This window comes from Erythrolamprus reginae, chromosome Z, assembly GCF_031021105.1.
Source record: "Erythrolamprus reginae isolate rEryReg1 chromosome Z, rEryReg1.hap1, whole genome shotgun sequence".
Taxonomy (NCBI): domain Eukaryota; kingdom Metazoa; phylum Chordata; class Lepidosauria; order Squamata; family Dipsadidae; genus Erythrolamprus; species Erythrolamprus reginae.
The window spans coordinates 129,004,821-129,024,377 of NC_091963.1; the positions used below are offsets into that span (position 1 = coordinate 129,004,821).

General features: G+C 39.4%; 1 protein-coding gene across 2 annotated transcripts in view; it reads left to right on the forward strand.

Moving 5' to 3' along the window:
* GYS1 (glycogen synthase 1) overlaps positions 1-19,557 on the forward strand; it is a 61,068-nt gene that overhangs the window by 15,687 nt on the left and 25,824 nt on the right. For both annotated transcript variants that reach the window (XR_011560589.1, XM_070767277.1), the window contains exons 3-7: positions 1,323-1,504; positions 12,433-12,624; positions 12,714-12,899; positions 16,051-16,195; positions 17,910-18,027. Coding sequence is in view for 1 of the 2 variants with exons in the window: in XM_070767277.1 (XP_070623378.1) it covers positions 1,323-1,504; positions 12,433-12,624; positions 12,714-12,899; positions 16,051-16,195; positions 17,910-18,027 (823 nt within the window). In the remaining variant the exon portion in view is untranslated. The remainder of the gene's footprint in view (positions 1-1,322; positions 1,505-12,432; positions 12,625-12,713; positions 12,900-16,050; positions 16,196-17,909; positions 18,028-19,557) is intronic.

Consider the following 19,557-nt stretch of genomic DNA (forward strand, 5'->3'; position numbering starts at 1 on the left):
TATAGAAGAATAAATTGCATTAATAAATTAATAAATTTATTAGAGTAAATTTTCCCATCTTTTGGAAACTTTTGCCTATGCATCGAAGACAAATTCCTTGGGTGTCCAATCGCACTGGGCCAGTAAAGAATTCTATTTTGTTCTATTCTGGTCTGTTATGTTCTATTCATCTGTCATTTGCACCTCCATAACTGTCTGGGTTGGCTCTGCAACCAAGCAAAACAAACTCAGACTTCAACGGATAATTAAAACTGCAGAAAAAATAATTGCTACCAACGAGCCTTCCATTGAGGACCTGTATACTGCATGAGTCAAAAAGAGGGTTGTGAAAATATATACAGACTCCTCACATCCTGGACATAAATTGTTTCAAATTCTACAGTCAGAATGACTCCTATTCTATTTCTAATTCTATTCTATTGTACTCTACTCTACTCTCTACTTTACACCCTACTACTCCACTCCACTCCATTCCTCAATGGGCTTCAGCTTCCAGAAGTGCAAGGCTATGCATATCGGGGCAAAATAAGTCAGTACATGTTGTATTGCTTCTGTACAAATCGATGGTGAGACCACACTTGGAGTACTGTGTAAAGTTCTGGTCACCTCACCTCAAGAAGGATATAATGGAACTGGGAAAGGTGCAAAAAAGGGCAACAAGTATGATCAAGGAAATGGAGCACGTCCCTTATGAAACCAGGTTGCAACGCCGTCTTGATAGAAGTGTATAAAATCATGCCTGGGATAGAAAAGGTGGATAGAGAAAAATTATTTTCTCTATCACCCAATACTAGGACGAGGGGGCACTCCCTTAAGCTCATAGGTAAGAAAGTGAGGACAAATCAAGGGAAATATTTCTTCACCCAGAGGGTCGTTGGTTTATGAAATTCACTTCCAGAAGAGGTTGTGACAGCTGTCAGCCTTGATAGCTTCAAGGCAGGATTAGACAGATTCATGGCTGCCAAGTGTATCGGTGGTTACTGAAACGGATGTCCAAGTGCCGCCTCTATGTTGGTTGAGTCAGGAAGGATTCCCTTGAGTACAATTTGTTGGGGGTCAGGGGAAAGGGAGGGTTTTGCCTTCTCTTTCTACTCAAGATCCCCATGGACAATTGGTGGGCCACTGTGTGACACAGAATGCTGGACTCAATGGGCTTTGGCCTGATTCAGCATGGCTCTTCTTATGTTCTATGTTCAGTATTCCCCACCCAGCTAAGCTGTAATACAGTAAGTCTGCAATGCTCTAAAACTTCTTGACTAAGGTAGGTGCTTATTTACCAGCATGCAAGGAGAAAACAAATACCTTTTTCTTTCTTCTTTTAGTTGGTGGGATCTTCACTGTTATCCAAACGAAAGCCAAGATTACACTGGATGAATGGGGAGAGAATTACTTCCTAATTGGACCTTACCTGGAATTGAATGTGCGCACACAGGTGGAGCTGATAGAACCTCCAAATCCTGCCATTCGTCGAACCATTGACTCCATGAATTCAAAAGGATGTAAAGTAAGAGACTGCAGGTTGGGGGAAAGAAAACTCTGTTGGACGTGGGCTTCACTGGGCTTAATTCTCATAAAGAATTATTTGCCTCTATTGGGAAGAAATGTTTGTGGTTACAGTGGTACATCAAGAATATTCAATTCAGTTCATTGTAATTCTAATTTCAGAGGGATATCAGACAGCTAGTGATAGGTAAAAGATCTACTTTTAAGCTGCGAAGAAATAATTTCAAATCAGAGGAGATTAAGAGATTGATAACTTTGTCTCTGATGAATCTACATAGTTTTTTATATACATATCCAGCTTGCTGTTTCCTCTTGGATTAACCAACCTAATGCCAAATTTAGAAAAGGTGTAAGAAATGGAGAAATGAAGGCATCGCAAGAAAAGTACAGGTAGTTGCTAAGTGAGACATTTGTTTAGTGAATTTTTTTTAAATTATTATTATTATTATTATTATTATTATTATTATTATTATTATTTAGATTTGTATGCCGCCCCTCTCCATAGACTTGGGGCGGCTCACAACAATAACAAGAACAATGTAAGAACAAATCTAATAATTTAAAAAACGCTAAAAACCCCATTATTAAAAGCAAACATACACACAAACATACCATGTATAAACTGTATAGGCCCAGGGGAGATGTCTCAGTTCCCCCATGCCTGACGGCAGAGATGGGTCTTAAGAACTTTACAAAAGGCAAGGAGGGTGGGGGCAGTTCTGATCTCCTGGGGGAGCTGGTTCCAGAGGGTCGGGGCCACCACAGAGAAGGCTCTTCTCCTGGGTCCCGCCAAATGACATGGGACATTTTGCCCCATTTTACTACTTTTCTTCCCACAGTTGATAAGTGAAATTGCATTTGTTAAATTAGTAACGTGACCCCTATTAATTTCTCCTACATGACCAAAGTATTTCAGTGTGCATTTTTCCTAGAGATTTCTCTCTTATATTTGATTCATCCTTTCAGCACTGATTGATTCTTGACTGTATTAAGAACTAAAATCTCATCTTGCTGCTTCCCTTCTGACATATTCAATTTTCATTTCCGTGTAAAATGTAGGCAGAAATCTACATTAATATGCATCCATTTTATATTTTTCAATAGACATTCTCATAATAGATCATATACTAGTGTTTTTTCCCAACATTTGTTCATCTTAAAATTTGTCAGTTTCTCTCTATTTAACAAACATGCAAATTCATATATTTTTTGCCTTTTCTGAATAATTTACAATTGTTTATTTTTGTTGTCAAATGTAAGTACTTTTTTTCTGATAAGTAATAGCTCTTAGATATCGCTTCACAGTTTCACACATCACCCCCAGCAATCTGGGTCCTCATTTTACTGACCTCAGAAGGATGGAAGGCTGAGCCAATCTTGAGCATAATGAGATTCGAACTGCCAAATTGCAGTCAGCAGAAGTAGCCTGCAGTATTGCATTCTAACCACTGCACCACCTTGGCTCTGATAGAGCAGGGGTAGGCAAAGATGGCTCTTCTTTGACATGTGGACTTCAAGTCCCAGAATTCCTCTATCACAGGGGTTGGCAGGAATGAGCTCAGGAATTCTGGGAGTTGAAGTTCATATGTCATAGAAGAGTCAACTTTGCCTATCCCATGATAAAGTGTTTAGAGCTATAGTTCTTATTGTATTGTATATTCTCATATTTCTTGGAAATCATTTGTCCACACAAAAGTGCACATATATTCATGTCCCCAAAATACACAACTGTAATAATAATTTCAAGCATTATCCATGAATGCATTAAGCAATCAAGGGGAGGTCACACATTGTAGCCTTACTTCCTGTTTAGTGTTGAACCATTAGCTAAGAATTCAGTTATAAAATTACAGTTGGGCAATCAATCTTCCTATTTTATGATTTCATGTTTTTTTACTATTTGCTGCTATTACATTCCAAATTATTCATCATTCATCACCATCGGATGAACCCATGTATATTGCTTTCCACCATTCAGGTTTTGATTAATCCAGGTTTTTAGATACTTTATAATAAGTTGAAAAAGATGTTGAAAAAAGTTCTGGAGACCTCACCTACAAAAAGATATTGACAAAATTGAACGGGTCCAAAGACGGGCTACAGGAATGGTGGAAGGTCTTAAGAATAAAACATATCAGGAAAGACTTAATGAACTCAATCTGTATAGTCTGGAGGACAGAAGGAAAACGTGGGACGTGATCGAAACATTTAAATATGTTAAAGGGTTAAATAAGGTCCAGGAGGGAAGTGTTTTTAATAGGAAAGTGAACACAAGAACAAGGGGGCACAATCTGAGGTTAGTTGGGGGAAAGGTCATAAGCAACATGAGAAAATATTATTTTACTGAAAGAGTAGTAGATCCTTGGAACAAACTTCCAGCAGACGTGGTTGGTAAATCCACAGTAACTGAATTTAAACATGCCTGGGATAAACATCTATCCATCCTAAGATAAAATACAGGAAATAGTATAAGGGCAGACTAGATGTACCATGAGGTCTTTTTCTGCCGTCAGTCTTCTATGTTTCTATGTAGACCATATTTCCTTGTGAGTCACACTATGCCACATACTTATAGTATAGAAACCTATGATCAGTTTTGTAATATGTTGGCCGGTCTAACATAGAGGCTTCCCTGTAAAACTATACAGGTAGACCTCAACTTAAGACCACAGTTGAGCCCAAAAATTCTGTTAAGTGAGACATTTGTTAAAGGAGTTTTGCCCCATTTTACGAATGAGGAAAAACTCATCTTTCTTACCACAGTTGTTAAGTCAATCCCTGCAATTCTTAAATTAGAAGCACAGTTTTTAAGCGGACCTGACTTTTACATTGACTTTGCTTGTCAGAAGGTCGCAAAAGAGGATCACATGCCCCTCGAGTCAGTTGCCAAACACCTGAATTTTGATCATGTGACTATGAGGTCCAAATGCCATAAGTGTGAACAACAGTCATAAGTCATTTTTTTCAGTGCCATTTTGACCCATCACTAAATGAACTGTTGTAACTCACGGATTCATTGTATAATGTTGCCTGTACTCCACAAAACAGAAGATTCTTACAGTGTACTGACACAAACACAAATCCTGATTTATTATAAGGCTTCCAAAAGTCATTCAGGTAGAGTCTCAGCGATCTCACTCTGAAATCTTATGAAGTCTTCCATAAGAATGCTGAAGTAGTACAAGATTTATTCAATATTTAAAATTATTATTTTAATTTATTATTTAAAAGTCTGTGGACAATATTTGAGATACTACTGTACATCCAGGGATCTACAAATTTTGTGTAATAAATGAGCTACATGAACGTTTTGAAACAACTCTTTTAAATTAATTTGTTCCTTTTTAAAATTAGTTTTTCTTTTTTTTGATTTGTATATTTTTGATACATTAAAAAGGACAAGAATGGAAAAAAGAAATGACTCTGAATTAAATAAATTAGAATTATGATCACATGAAGTGTTAATACCATTTTATAACACCTTGGTAAGACCATACATAGAATTTTGCATCCAGTTTTGGTCACCATGATGTAAAGAAGATGTTGAGATTCTAGAAAGAGTGCAGAGAAGAGCAACAAAGATGATTAGGGAACTAGAGACTAAAATATATGAAGAACGGTTGCAAGAACTGCATTTGTCTAGTTTAATGAAAAGAAGGACTAGGTGACATGATAGCAGTGTCACCTATGTTCCGATATCTCAGGGGTTGCCACAAAGAAGGGAGAAGTCAAGCTATTCTTCAAAGCACCTGAGAGTAGAGCAAGAAGCAGTGGATGGAAACTAAACAAGGAGAAAAGAAACTTAGAACTAAGGAGAAATTTCCTAATAGTTAAAAAAATTAATCAGTGGAACGTCTTGCCTCCAGAAGTTGTGGATGTTCCAACACTGGATGTTTTTAAGAAGATATTGGATAACCATATGTCTGAAGTGGGTATAAGAGAATTTCCTGTCTAAACAGGGGGTTGGACTAGAACAGCGTTTCCCAACCGGTGTGCCGCGGCACAGTAGTGTGCCACGAGACATGGCCAGGTGTGCCGCGAGAAGCTCAAGCTGGGCGGGGCGCTGCCGGCGCCCCTGCCTGAGTGTCGTCCTGTGGGTGGTCTTGGGCTTCACAGTCGCTTCCTGGTTCCCTCTCCTCCCACCGCCTGTGTCTCCCGCCGTCGCCTCCCACCAAGCCGTCGCCCGTTGCCGTGGGTTCCTCGAGTGGGAGCTGCCGCTTCCCTCCGTCCAGCTCAGCCACGCTGCCGTAGAAAGCACAGAGGTTATTGCCACCGCTTCTGCCTCCACTCAGGGAGCCACCGTGGTCACCGCGCCTTTTCCTCTCCCTCAGCTCAACCACGGTGGCTCCCTGAGTGAAGGCAGAGGTGGCGGCAATAACCTCTGCACTTTCTACGGCAGCGTGGCTGGGCTGCCTGGAAGGAAGCGGCAGCTCCGAGGAATGAGGCGCCAGGCGGAGGGAGGAGAGGGAACCAGGAAGCAACCGTAAAGCCCCAGACCAGCCACAGGACGACCTTCAGCCAGGGGCACCGGAACCGCGCGCAGCCATGGTGGGAGCAGCATGAGGTAGCAACGAGGCGCGAGGACAAGCAGGCAGCTTGGCGGAGGGGAAGCGCTGAGGGGCTCTCCTCCTTCCCCACCCCCGCACTTCTCTCCCGCCCTGGCTTTCGCTTCGCCCCATGATTTCCCCGCAATTTCATCCAGGCCACCTCTTGCCTCCTTTTGAACTGCGGGGAAATCTGCGGGCAAAGCAAAAGCCAGGGCGGGAGAGAAGCGCGGGGGTGGGGAAGGAGGAGAGCCCCTCAGCGCTTCCCCTCCGCCAAGCTGCCTGCTTGTCCTCGCGCCTTGTTGCTACCTCCTGCCTTTTTCCAGGGGCCTTTGGAAGGCACCCAGGGAAGGGGGGGGATTGGGGGTGGCTGCAGCGGCTTCTCGTCCTCCTCATCCGGCTGCTAATGCCCGCCCGGCCCCTCTTGCAGTCCCTTCACGGAGCGCTTTTGTCCCAGGCTGTCAGCGAAAGGGCTGCAGGACAGGCGGGGCAGGCGTTCTTCTCACAGCTGAGGCAGAATTTGGAATGTCGGGAGTGTGTGCGTGCGGGCTCCGCATCCCCCTGCCACCCGGAACATTTAAAATAAGAAAAACCTTCGCCGGCCTCCGCAGAGAAGAAAGGAAGAGAGAGAAAGAGAGAGAGAGCAAGAGAGGCAGAGAGAGAGAGAGAGAGAGCAAGAGAGACATAGCAAGAGAGGCAGAGAGAGAGAGACAGAGAAAGAGAAAGAGAGAGAAAGAGAGCTAGCAAGAGAGAGAGAAAGAGAGAAAGAGAAAGAGAGACAGAGAGAGAGAGAAAGAGAGAAAGAAAGAAAGAGAGAGAATGAAAGAGAGATAGCAAGAGAGGCAGAGAGAGCAAGGGAGAGAGAAAGACATATAGGGAGGGAAGGAGGGAGAGAGAAAGAGAGCAAAAAAGAGAGGAAGAAAGAAAGAGGGATGGAGAGAGAGAGAGAAAGAAGGGAAGGAAGAGAGAGAAAGAGTGAGGGAGAAATAGAGCGAAATGGAGGAAGATTTTTTTTTGTCAAAACTTTTCTTTAGCCACCCCCCCACCCCCCCGTTCAGTGTTCCCCAGGATTTTGAAAATATGAATAATGTGCCGCGGCTCAAATAATGTTGGGAAACACTGGACTAGAAGACCTCCAAGATCCCTTCAAACTCTGTTATTCCGTTCTATTCTATTCTGTTCTATTCATGCTACAGGCCATTATGCTACAGACCTCAAAATTGCAACCCACAAGTATGGGGAATATTGGCATGGGAAGGGATCTTCTTTCAAGGTGCAGGTATAGAAGAAAGGAGATTCTGTAGTCTTCTAAAGTTGTTGAATTCCAGTTCCCACCCATGTCAGTGAGAATCACCACAAAGATGAGAATGAGGAGAGTTCTGGTCCCACAACTGCTAAAGGACCCAGGGATTCTCACGCCAGCTTTAGAGTGAATTAGAACAGTGCTAAGCAAATATATATATCATAAAAGTTTTTAAATTTTTGTTATCATACAGACATTTTCAGATATTCATCATCTCATTTCTCATTTCATTCTTTTACAAGATCTTTACAAATATATTCTATATTTATCTTACTGCTTTATTATTTCAAGGGTTTTTTTTTAACCATCCTCCCTCTCTATATTGAACAACATTTTCTTCTTTCTTCTGTTCCCCTTTAACTTTCTAAATCTACTTCCCCTCCCTCTCTCCTTCTCTTCCCTACTTCCCCTCCTGCCTTCTCTCCGTACTCTGTTCTCTCATCTTCTCTTTCCTCCTCCTCCTCTCTCTTTCTTCTTTCTTCTAATTTCTCTCTTTCCTTCCTCTTTCCTTTGCTGTACTTTCTTCATTTTTCTGGGATGGTATTCCAGCAACCTTGAATTCTTTTACACAATCTTACATGTTTTCATAATTTATTCCATATAAATTCCTTTAATCTGTTATTTTCATTTATTTATCTTTATATGTTTATCTATTAATACACTTCTGATTTAAAATTTTCTTTCCTTCCCTCTCCCCTCATCTCTTTCAAGTGATAGATCTGGGTTATATCATTCATTTAAATTTATATTTTCTTATTTTTTTATTCCTTTTCCAACCATCCATAGAAGCCCTTGTAATACAATGAACCTTCTTTATCTTTTAATGTTAATGTTAATCTATTCATTTCAGCACAATCCAATTTTTTAATATTATCTGCTTATCTCCAGGAATCACACCTGCTTTCCAATTTTACGCAAATACAATCCTATTACTATATGTATTATTAAGTATATATCTTCTTTTTTATATTTTTCTGGTAGATTTCCTAATAAAAATATTTCTGGTTTTAAGACTGTTTTTCTTCCACTATTTTTCCTAACCATGTTTGTATCCAAAATCTTCTTGCTTCTATACATGTCCACCACATATGATAATAAGAACCTGATATTTGCTGACCTTTCCATCATTTTACTGATTTGTCTTTAAACATTTTTGATATTTTTTCTGGTGACATATGCCATCTATAAAACATTTTATACATATTTCTTTATAAGCTGTCACCCTGATTAGTTTGTAGTTTCTTTCCCAAATTTGTTGGCATTTATCCAGTTCTATAATATATCCAAAATTTTATCCAAATTATCATTGTTTCTTTTACCTTCATCCTCTTGATTCAACTTGTAACAAATAATTATATACTGTAGTTTCTTAATCATTTTTTCAGCACCTTCTGTCAATATCTCCCTGTCATCTAATTCCAAACTTCCAATTATGTCTTGATTGTATTTGCAAATGTGTGAACCAGATTTTTTTTAAAAAATAGTTTATTGAGTTTTAAATATTGCGGGAGGGAAAGGGAAAGGGAAAATATACAGGAAAAATATACAGCAAATCTCGAGATACTCAGTTGAGATATATCATAATATGGTTTGTATATATATTTAGTTGTATCTTACAATATTTATAAGAAAGGAGAAAAGGAGTAAGTAGAAGAGAGGAGACTATGAAAGAGATAACAGGTATGCAGAAAGGTTGGGTTTGAGGGCGGGGAAGGAGATGCCTGCAACTTGTAAAAAAAAATTATTTGAAATATTATCTTATTTATACCTTCACTTAAATACTAAATACTTATTACTTTAAGCTCTTTACAGACTTACCTCCTTCCTCTTAACATATACACCAATCATACAACCAAAATGAACAGTTGTGAGTGAACCAGTTTTAATTCCCTGTTTCTCTAGCTCTTATTTTCAATTCTTCTTTGTCTGTCAAAATATCCTTATGTTTTGTAACATTTCTGAAATTAATAATATTTGGATACTTTTTACCACTCTATTAATAGACTATTTTTTCAAACAGTGCTTCTGAGAATACAATTGCATTTTGTTCTTCCCATACCATAAAAAAAGCATGCCAACCTATTTGGAAATCATGATCTTCCAGAATTAACAAACTTACATTTCTCAGTAGAATCCATCCTTTCATCCATGTCAATGCTGCTGCTTGATAGTATATTTCCCAGTTAGGTACACCAAAACCACCTCTCAATCTTACTTCCTGTAAAAGTTTCATTTTAATTCTTGCTTTCCTCCCTTGCCAAATGAATTTGCTTATTGTCTTATTTAATTTTTCAAAAAAAAGGTCCTCTCTAATTTCATAGGAATTATTTGAAACATATTCTCAGAAATATGTTAGTTTTAATTATCACTATTCTTCCCATTAATGACATTTGTAAATTCTGCATTTTTCCCAGATCTGTTTCTATTTGTATTCCCAATTTATTATAATTATCTTCTTTTATTGTTATACATCTTACCATTAAATATATACCAAATATATAACCTCTTTTTCTGTCTCCCCTACTTTTCTCTTTTGTTTTTCTGTCATATTTTTCACTATCATTTTTGTTTTTTCTTTGTTAATTTTTAACCCTGCCATTTCTCCATGTTGTTCTATTTGTCTTAATATTTTAGAGCAAGCAAAAGATTTGTATTGTGGGATTTTGTGCCAGAAATCTAAAATATTAAGAATTAATGTCCAGTTGTCTTCTCATTGTTGGTTATTGTACAAATGTAAATGACCATATTTCCTTTCCTACAAGAAGGCAAAACCAATCAGACAAGAAAAAATGTATCAATACATTGTAATGCATTTGGTTTGTGGGCTACACACACCCACACACCTGTATAAAGCTATTTAAACCATGATTTATGATTTATACAAGCCCCCTTTAATTAATAAACTCTGGTTAAACAATGGCAGAGTCCACCCACTATAATAAAACCCAGGGTGATGGTTTACAGCTCCTAAAACTAGGAATATAACTCCGGCAGAGATTTGTATATTGATCATCCAGTTAAGCCAAAAACTTTGGCTTATCTTCCCATAATTTAAATCAGTGTTTCCCAACCCTGGCAACTTGACGATATCTGGACTTCAACTCCCAGAATTCCTCAGCCAGCATTTGCTGGCTGGGGAATTCTGGGAGTTGAAGTCCAAATATCTTCAAGTTGCCAAGGTTGGGAAACACTGATTTAAACACTGGTTCCATATTGGAAACAATAGCAAAGACATTATGATCAGCTCCCTGATGAAACAGTTACAAGTGAGAAGGAAAAGACTGGTGTAAAAAACAAATTTAAATATTACTTATTATATATTATATAATGTATTGTTATATAATATATATGCTGGAACTATTGAATATAGATGCTAACTATTTTAGTTTAATTAACTATCTTGAATATGGAAGTGTGTGTGTGTGTGTGTGTGTGTGTGAGAGAGAGAGAGAGAGAGAGAGAGAGAGAGAGAGAGAGAGAGAGAGAGAGAGAGAAACATTCAATACTCCCTCTTGTTTACTTGGTTTTTCTAGTTCCTAACCTCATTTCAGAGCAAGAGGTTATTTTGGGTTGCCCAGCAAAAAAACAACCCCAGGCAAGCGACCTTTTACAAAATGGAGACGAGGTAACATGAACCAGGCTCTAAATTTAGAGATTTACACACACTTGGTGTGCATATCTCTGCACAGTTTGGTATGTGAAATGAGTGGACAAGGGGGTGATGATGATATCACGGGTTAAAGCAGGTCTAAAAGATGAAGGAGAAAAAGAGTGTTATGGATTGAAATTGAGGTCACAATTTACAGAGTCCATTGAAAACAAGGATAATTTCACTGTTTAAAAATAAGTTACTGATATATTTTCATCAGATTTGGAAGTCTGTAAAATCTGAAGTGCTGACTTCATGATCTAAGCCATCTTGCAGGTACAAATTGCACATTAAATGTATGTATAAATCATTTTTAAATATTTATTTCATAATTCCTTAGTGGATATAAATTGGGCCCTTGAAGTATTTCAACTTCCGCAGAAAAGCAGGGATTATGTTTCTAGCACAAAAAACAAAAAAATAAGGTTTGAACCTGTAAATGAGCAGAGCTGAACATTCAGATGATTTAAAGTAGAAATGTAAAGAGAGCTTCCTTATATAAGATCCCCCTTCTTCTTTATTCCTCACTTTGATACTTATCTTTTTTCTTTTGCTATATGCAGCGTGCTAATTCACTATTTCTCCCCACCCCCGTGAAATTGTAAAATGTATGTTCCTTCAAGAATCTGAGAGATGAAATGCTTGTTCATCATTCTAGAACAGGGGTCCCCAACCACCGGGCCGCGGACCAGTACCGGGCCGCGGGGCATGTTGCACCGGTCCATGGAGTCAGCAGCTGCCGGCCCTCATGCCGCCACCCCCTCCCTCCAGCGCTTCGCCTCCCGCCGGGCAAGAGGCCTCGGGAGGCAGGTTCTGCCGGCCACAGGACGATGGATGGGACAGAGGGGCGGGAAGGACCGAGAGGCTCAAGCCTCTTTTGGCTTCTGCCGCGGGGCGCTTTTGCGTTTTTGGCTGGGGGGAGGCAGGAGGGCCAGCCTGACCCCCTCTCTCCAGCGCTTAGCTCCCGCTGGGCAAGAGGGCTTGGGAGGCAGGTTCTGCCGGCCACAGGACGATGGCGGGAAAGAGGGGCGGGGAGGACCAGCACCCCCATGCTTAATCCCGCCCCCAACCACGCCCCTTTCCGCCCCCACTGGGCCATAGAAAAATTGTCTTGCTGAAACTGGTCCCTGGTGGAAAAAACGTTGGGGACCACTGTCCTAGAACATAACCTCCTGAGTGTGGATATTATGAAGTTGATGATAAAACTTGCTCAACTGAACACTTACCTTTACGATTGATGCTTTGTTGGTTCTGCTTTATTTTATTTATTTATTTTATTTATTAGGTTTGCATGCCGCCCCTCTCCGAGGACTCGGAGCGGCTCCCAACAAACAATACAGTCTACAAATGCAATGTATATCCGTGGATATTCTGGAAAATGTCAATTCATACCTCTCCTATTCATTAATCTGCTGTCTCTCACTTCTTTCTAGGTTTACTTTGGCCGCTGGCTGATTGAGGGCGGTCCATATGTGATCCTCATTGACATTGGGGCAACTGCTTGGAGCTTGGATCGCTGGAAAACTGAATTGTGGGAAAGCTGCTCCATTGGGATTCCTTGGTATGACCGAGAGGCCAATGATGCTGTCCTCTTTGGCTTCCTCACGGCGTGGTTCCTAGGGGAGGTAAGGGAACATGTTTCTGTCCAAAAACCTATTCTCTTCCTCTCTCTCAGCATCTTTCTCGTCATTCTCTTCTTGTGCTTTTTGTATAGTTTTCCGCACAATGTGAAGAAAAACCATTCATCATTGGTCATTTCCATGAGTGGCTGTCTGGTGTTGGCCTCTTCCTCTGCCGGATCCGGAAACTTCCAATAGCTACCATCTTCACCACCCATGCTACTCTGCTTGGCCGCTACCTGTGTGCAGGCAGTGTGGACTTCTACAACAATCTGCAGACTGTGAGTTTTCTAATTGCTAGGATTGAGAGTGGACCTTCTCCGGGTCCCGTCAACAAAACAATGTCGTTTGGCGGGGCCCAGGGAAGAGCCTTCTCTGTGGCGGCCCCGGCCCTCTGGAACCAACTCCCCCTGGAGATTAGAATTGCCCCCACCCTCCTCGCCTTTTGTAAGCTCCTTAAAATCCACCTCTGCCATCAGGCATGGGGGAACTGAGATATTCTTTCCCCCTAGGCCTTTACAATTTATGCATGGTATGTTTGTATGTATGTTTGGTTTTACAAATAAGGGTTTTTTAACTGTTTTAGTATTGGATTTACATGCTGTTTTGTACTACTGTTGTTAGCCGCCCCAAGTCTACGGAGAGGGGCGGCATACAAATCCAATAAATAATAATAATAATAATAATAATAATAATAATAATAATAATAATAATATAATAATAATAATAATAATAATAATAATTGAAAATCGATTGATGGGTGGGGTATGAAACTATGGGATCCAAGGAAAAGGGGAAGAAATAGGAATTTATGGATGTGTGACACTCGGACAAATCACCATCAACAGGCACAGAGATATAAATAACATCTACACACCATTCAAAAAAGACAATCAAAAGGCTAAAAAGAAAACAACATGACCTAAACATCGCTTTGCCTGCCATCAGTACTTTGATAAGTAGAAATTAACACCAAAATTAATATTAGATCAACTATCGAGCAGTAAGCAATACTCCAATGAAGGAACTACCAACTCAGACAAACAATCAAATAGTAAACAACAGCCAAATCAAGGAGCCACCACCACCACTCCCACCAACACAGTCAGAGGACGTCACTTGTACAGAAACAAAGAATAAGCCCAACTTCCTATAGGACTGATAATATTACCTAATATGGTAATGAAATGTTTGTAAGAAAACCACTAAGCTCAGAGAACATTAAGGACCCCACAGTTAAACCCTGAGCTGCAAATAGTCTCTTGGTAGAAATGGGAAACTTTAACCTATCCCGTTTTTGCCCTTTTTACTTTTTGCTTTGCGCTGCTCAGGGAGTAAGAACTTTTCTTTCTGCATCAGAGGCTCAAGTTTGTATCTTCACATCACCCAAAATTCCTGCATAGAACATGGCAATAAGGTGCCTTTAAAATTCCTTGTAGATGTCAAATGATAGTTCTGCCAATTAAATCCATATTAAAAAGCAGCTGTAATCTCACAAAGTTTACTTAACAACTTAACAGCAAGAAAGGTTGGACCCAACGGGCCTACCGTTGTTATTAGATAGATATTGCCTATCTGGACTTCAGCAAAGCCTTGGATAGGGTTCCACATAAAGAGCTGATAGATAAATTAGTGAAGATTGGACTTAATCCCTACATAGTTCAATGGATTTGTAGCTGGCTGAAGCGTAGACATCAGAGAGTTATTGTTAATGGTGAGTTGTTGTTAATGGTGAGTATTCTGAGCAGAGACAGGTTACAAGCGGTGTGCCACAAGGGTCTGTTCTGGGTCCTATTCTTTTTAATACGTTTGTGAGTGACATAGGGGAAGGTTTGGTAGGGAAGGTTAGTTGGGGGAAAGATCAAAAGCAACATGAGAAAATATTATTTTACTGAAAGAGTAGTAGATTGTTGGAACAAACATCCAGCAGACGTGGTTGGTAAATCCACAGTAACTGAATTTAAACATTCCTAGGATAAACATATATCCATCCTAAGATAAAATACAGAAAATAATATAAAGGTAGACTAGATGGATCATGAGGTCTTTTTCTGCCGTCAGTCTTCTATGTTTCTATGTTACCGGAAGTTCGGAAACAAACTTCTGGTAGGGCTGTTTTTCACCCTCCCCAGGCTTCCCCCTGCTAAAGCCTGGGGAGAGTGAAAAATGGCCAAACCAGAAGTTCATTTCTGAATTTCCAATAGGCACAATGGGTCCATTTTTCACCATCCACAGGCTCCAAAGGCTTTCCTGAAGCCTGGAGAAGGTAAAAATGACCTCCCCCCCCATCCTCCAGAAAGCCCTAAATCAACTGCCCAGTGTACACATGCACACTGGAGCTCAGAAAGGATAACACCTTGCATGCCCTCAGATATGGCCACATGCGCCACCTGAGTCACTGGTGCATAGGTTTACCATCACAGGTCTTAGGAACCCATTTGTTAGCACTTGTGAGAGGATTACAGAAGAGTCTCATGAAGAAAAAATGTAAAGTTAGAATCAAACTACTGGATTGCAGTCTCCTTTATTCAACTCCTTGCCTTCCGCAAACTTTTGAAAACTCAACTATATTGCCAGGCATGAAAGAATTGATATATCCTTAGCTATCTTGACTTTATGTATGGTGTGTTTGGATTGTGTGATTGTTTTTAATAGGGGGTTTTAAAACTGTTTTAACATTGGATTTGTAGATGATGCTTTACTTGTTGTGAGCTGCTCCGAGTCCTTGGAGAGGGGCAGCATACAAATCTAATAAATTATTATTATTATTATTGTTGTTGTTGTTTTGTTTTGTTGTGGTTGTTATAGTTATTGTTATTATTATTTTAAGATACTACAAGTAGCCCTTGACTTACAAATGGTCATTTAGGGACCGTTGAAAGTTACAACTTCACTAAAAAGAAGGGTCTTCTGACCCCTTTTCATCCTTAATAACCATTGTACCATCCTTAACAACCATTGCAGTGTCCCAGGGTCAATCTTCTGACATGCAGCCAAGGAGAAATCCAGATTCATTTAACAACCATGTTATTAATTTACATAATCACTACAATAATTCATTTAACAACGGTGGCAATAAAGGTCATAAAACAGGGCAAAATGCGCTTAACTGTTTCAACTAGCAACAGAAATTTGGGGTTCAGTTGTGGTCGTAAGGTGAGGTCTACCTGTACTGTAATTTAGTCTGAAAGCTGTATTCTTTCCTGCGTTGAGCAACAATACACAGCTCCGGATGAATGGGATGAATGACAGATGGATAAATGTTTTAAAATTTTGGTGTGGTTACTGATTGTACATTGTTTTTATTGTTGCACGCTGTCCTGAGTCCATTTGGAGAAGGGCAGTTTAAAAATCTAAGAAATTAAATTAAATTTTACTTGGTGCAATTCTGTTTGGTTTAGGATATTTAATACACTTTGTCTTGTCCCCCAGTTTAATCTGGATAAGGAGGCTGGAGACCGGCAAATTTACCATCGTTATTGTATGGAGAGAGCTGCTGTCCATTGCACACATGTTTTTAGTACAGTTTCTCAGATCACAGCAGTAGAAGCCGAACATTTGTTAAAACGAAAACCTGGTGAGTTGCCTTAAAAGCTAAGATTGCTCTGTGTGACTATCCAGAGTTCTTTGGATTTATGAACGTGCTGGATAATATTACAATATTACAGTTGCTTTGTGTAGAATGCAGAATCTAAAGTGTTGTATTTTTTAATGCAAAGGTGCAGAAAAAGGGCAACAAGAATGATAAGGGAAATGGAGCATAGAAACATAGAAACATAGAAGTCTGACGGCAGAAAAAGACCTCCTGGTCCATCTAGTCTGCCCTTATACTATTTTCTGTATTTTATCTTAGGATGGATATGTGTTTATCCCAGGCATGATTAAATTCAGTTACTGTGGATTTATCTACCACGTCTGCTGGAAGTTTGTTCCAAGGATCTACTACTCTTTCAGTAAAATAATATTTTCTCGTGTTGCTTTTGATCTTTCCCCCAACTAACTTCAGATTGTGTCCCCTTGTTCTTGTGTTCACTTTCCTATTAAAAACACTTCCCTCCTGGACCTTATTTAACCCTTTAATATATTTAAATGTTTCGATCATGTCCCCCGTTTTCCTTCTGTCCTCCAGACTATACAGATTGAGTTCATTAAGTCTTTCCTGATACGTTTTATGCTTAAGCATCTCCCTTATGATACCAGGTTGCAACGCCTTGGTCTCTTCGGCCTTGAAACACGGCGTTTAAGGGGTGACTTGATCGAAGTGTATAAAATCATGCATGGGATAGAAAAGTTGGATAGAGAAAAATTCTTTTCTCTATCACACAATACTAGGACGAGGGGGCACTCCCTAAAGCTCACAGGTAAGAAAGTGAGGACAAATCAAGGGAAATATTTCTTCACCCAGAGGATCATTGGTTTATGGAATTCACTTCCAGAAGAGGTCGTGACAGCTGTCAGCCTGTATAGCTTCAAGGCAGGATTAGACAGATTCATGGATGCCAAGTGCATTGGTGGTTATTGAAACGGATGTCCAAGTGCCGCCTCTATGTTGGTTGAGACAGGCAGGATTCCCTTGAGTACCACTTGTTGGTAAGGGAGGGAAAGGGAGGGTTTTGCCTTCTCTTTCTCTTCAAGATCCCCATGGACAATTGGTGGGCCACTGTGTGACACAGAACGCTGGACTCGATGGGCTTTGGCCTGATTCAGCATGGCTCTTCTTAGGTTCTTAATGAAATTTTCTAGTTCTAATCAGACTGTTGGTGGAAGTCGTACATTGAATTTTGATGTTTAAATCTTAGTTTCTTTCTTAGATAGAAAGAATATCCCCAATATAAAAGAACAATTTTAAAATTCATTTAATTTTTTAAAGTAGAAGATTGAAAAAAATCTTAATATGCACTGTATATTTTTGATTACATCCAATGATTTTTTTAAAAAATGACCAATCTTATTCTTTTTCAGACTAAAGGGAGGGAAGTGGGGGGAGGAGAACGTATGTTCTTATTTGAAGCTATTAGTTCTGATTGGCTGGCTCCATGTGATGTCACAAGACCACTCCCATTCCTTCTTATTGGGATCTATTTTACCCCATCCATTCCTATACATTGAATCTCTCAATATATTGATCAATTGTATTTCCAAAGATGTTTAAGGAAGCTGAATGTTTCTGTGACTTATGTATGTTTGTCTGCATAGATATCTTTGTAATTTGGGTAAATTCAGAAACTTAACATTTTAAAACTCTCCCCACTTTTCTACAAAATCCATCTCTGTATGCATTCCATTTCCAGATATTGTGACTCCCAATGGTTTGAACGTTAAGAAGTTCTCTGCTATGCACGAATTCCAAAACCTTCATGCCCAGAGCAAAGCTCGTATCCAGGAGTTTGTCCGAGGCCATTTCTATGGGTGAGCATTGGTGGTTCAGAAAATATCAGGGAATTATCAAGGAATTCGTGAAAAAAAATGGAATAAATCGGGGGGGGGGGGGACACACCAAACTCTATTAAAATGTTTAAAAGTCAGGGGGAAATTATGTTTTAAAAAATGGTTCGTGCTGCCTGGCAAAGTCCAGCAAAAACGAGCATAACTGAATGGTTATAAGTCGAGGATTACCTGTACACTTTGTTTAGTCCAGCAAGGTGTCCTTCATATATTTAGTGCTGGTCTATATAAATGATTTCAGACTTTAAACCATTATTCCTGTATTTTAACCTTGCATAATCATGCAATGTATATATTCCCAAGGCAATTGACTGTGGATCTGCCTAGGCTTCTGTTTTGCTTCCCTCATCTGTCACAGCTCTGACATTTTCCCTGTTCTTTTTTCTTGGTTTTTTTTGTACACTTTCTGTTTTTATTGCACTGAAAACCTACAGAGGGGGCTCCGTCTCTTTTTTGTTTTCTCTTCCATTTCCCATTCATACATACATTCATTTTACATTCATATTTTGCATGGTGACTAAATTTACAATTCCATTGTGATTGGAATTCAGGGAACCTTTAAGAAATTCAAAAAAATGATTTCAGCCTGCTGTGCAGAATATGTGTTTGTGTGTATTTACACATACATACATACATACATACATACATACATACATATATACATGCATGCATGCATATATATATGCAGATACAGATACACATGTACCAGTATACCCATGCACACACCCCAACTATTTTGAAATACACAACACACACACACACACTTCATTTTAGAACAATTGATTTTTCTGCCTGTTGCTAGGGAAGACTCAAGTATTTAAAATCCCCAACTACAGTATTTTGAAATACACACACACACACACACACACACACACACTTCATTTTAGAACAATTGATTTTTCTGCATGTTGCTAGGGAAGACTCAACTATTTAAAATCCCCAACTATTTTGAAATACACACACACACACACACTTCATTTTAGAACAATTGATTTTTCTGCCTGTTGCTAGGGAAGACTCAACTATTTAAAATCCTCAACTATTTTGAAATACACATACACACACACACTTCATTTTAGAACAATTGATTTTTCTGCATGTTGCTAGGGAAGACTCAACTATTTAAAATCCCCAACTATTTTGACACACACACACACACACACACACACACACACACACACTTCATTTTAGAACAATTGATTTTTCTGCCTGTTGCTAGGGAAGACTCAACTATTTAAAATCCTCAACTATTTTGAAATACACATTCACACACACACTTCATTTTAGAACAATTGATTTTTCCGCCTGTTGCTAGGGAAGACTCACAACTATTTAAGTATTCACATTGATCCCATCCATTAAAAAAAAAAAAGCATTTCCCAGTAGTTCATTGGGAAGATTGCGTGATATCACCAGAAAATTATAAACATTGAAAGATGATTATATTCTTTCACTTAAACACCACACCAAACTTAATTTTGAATTCTTCTCACG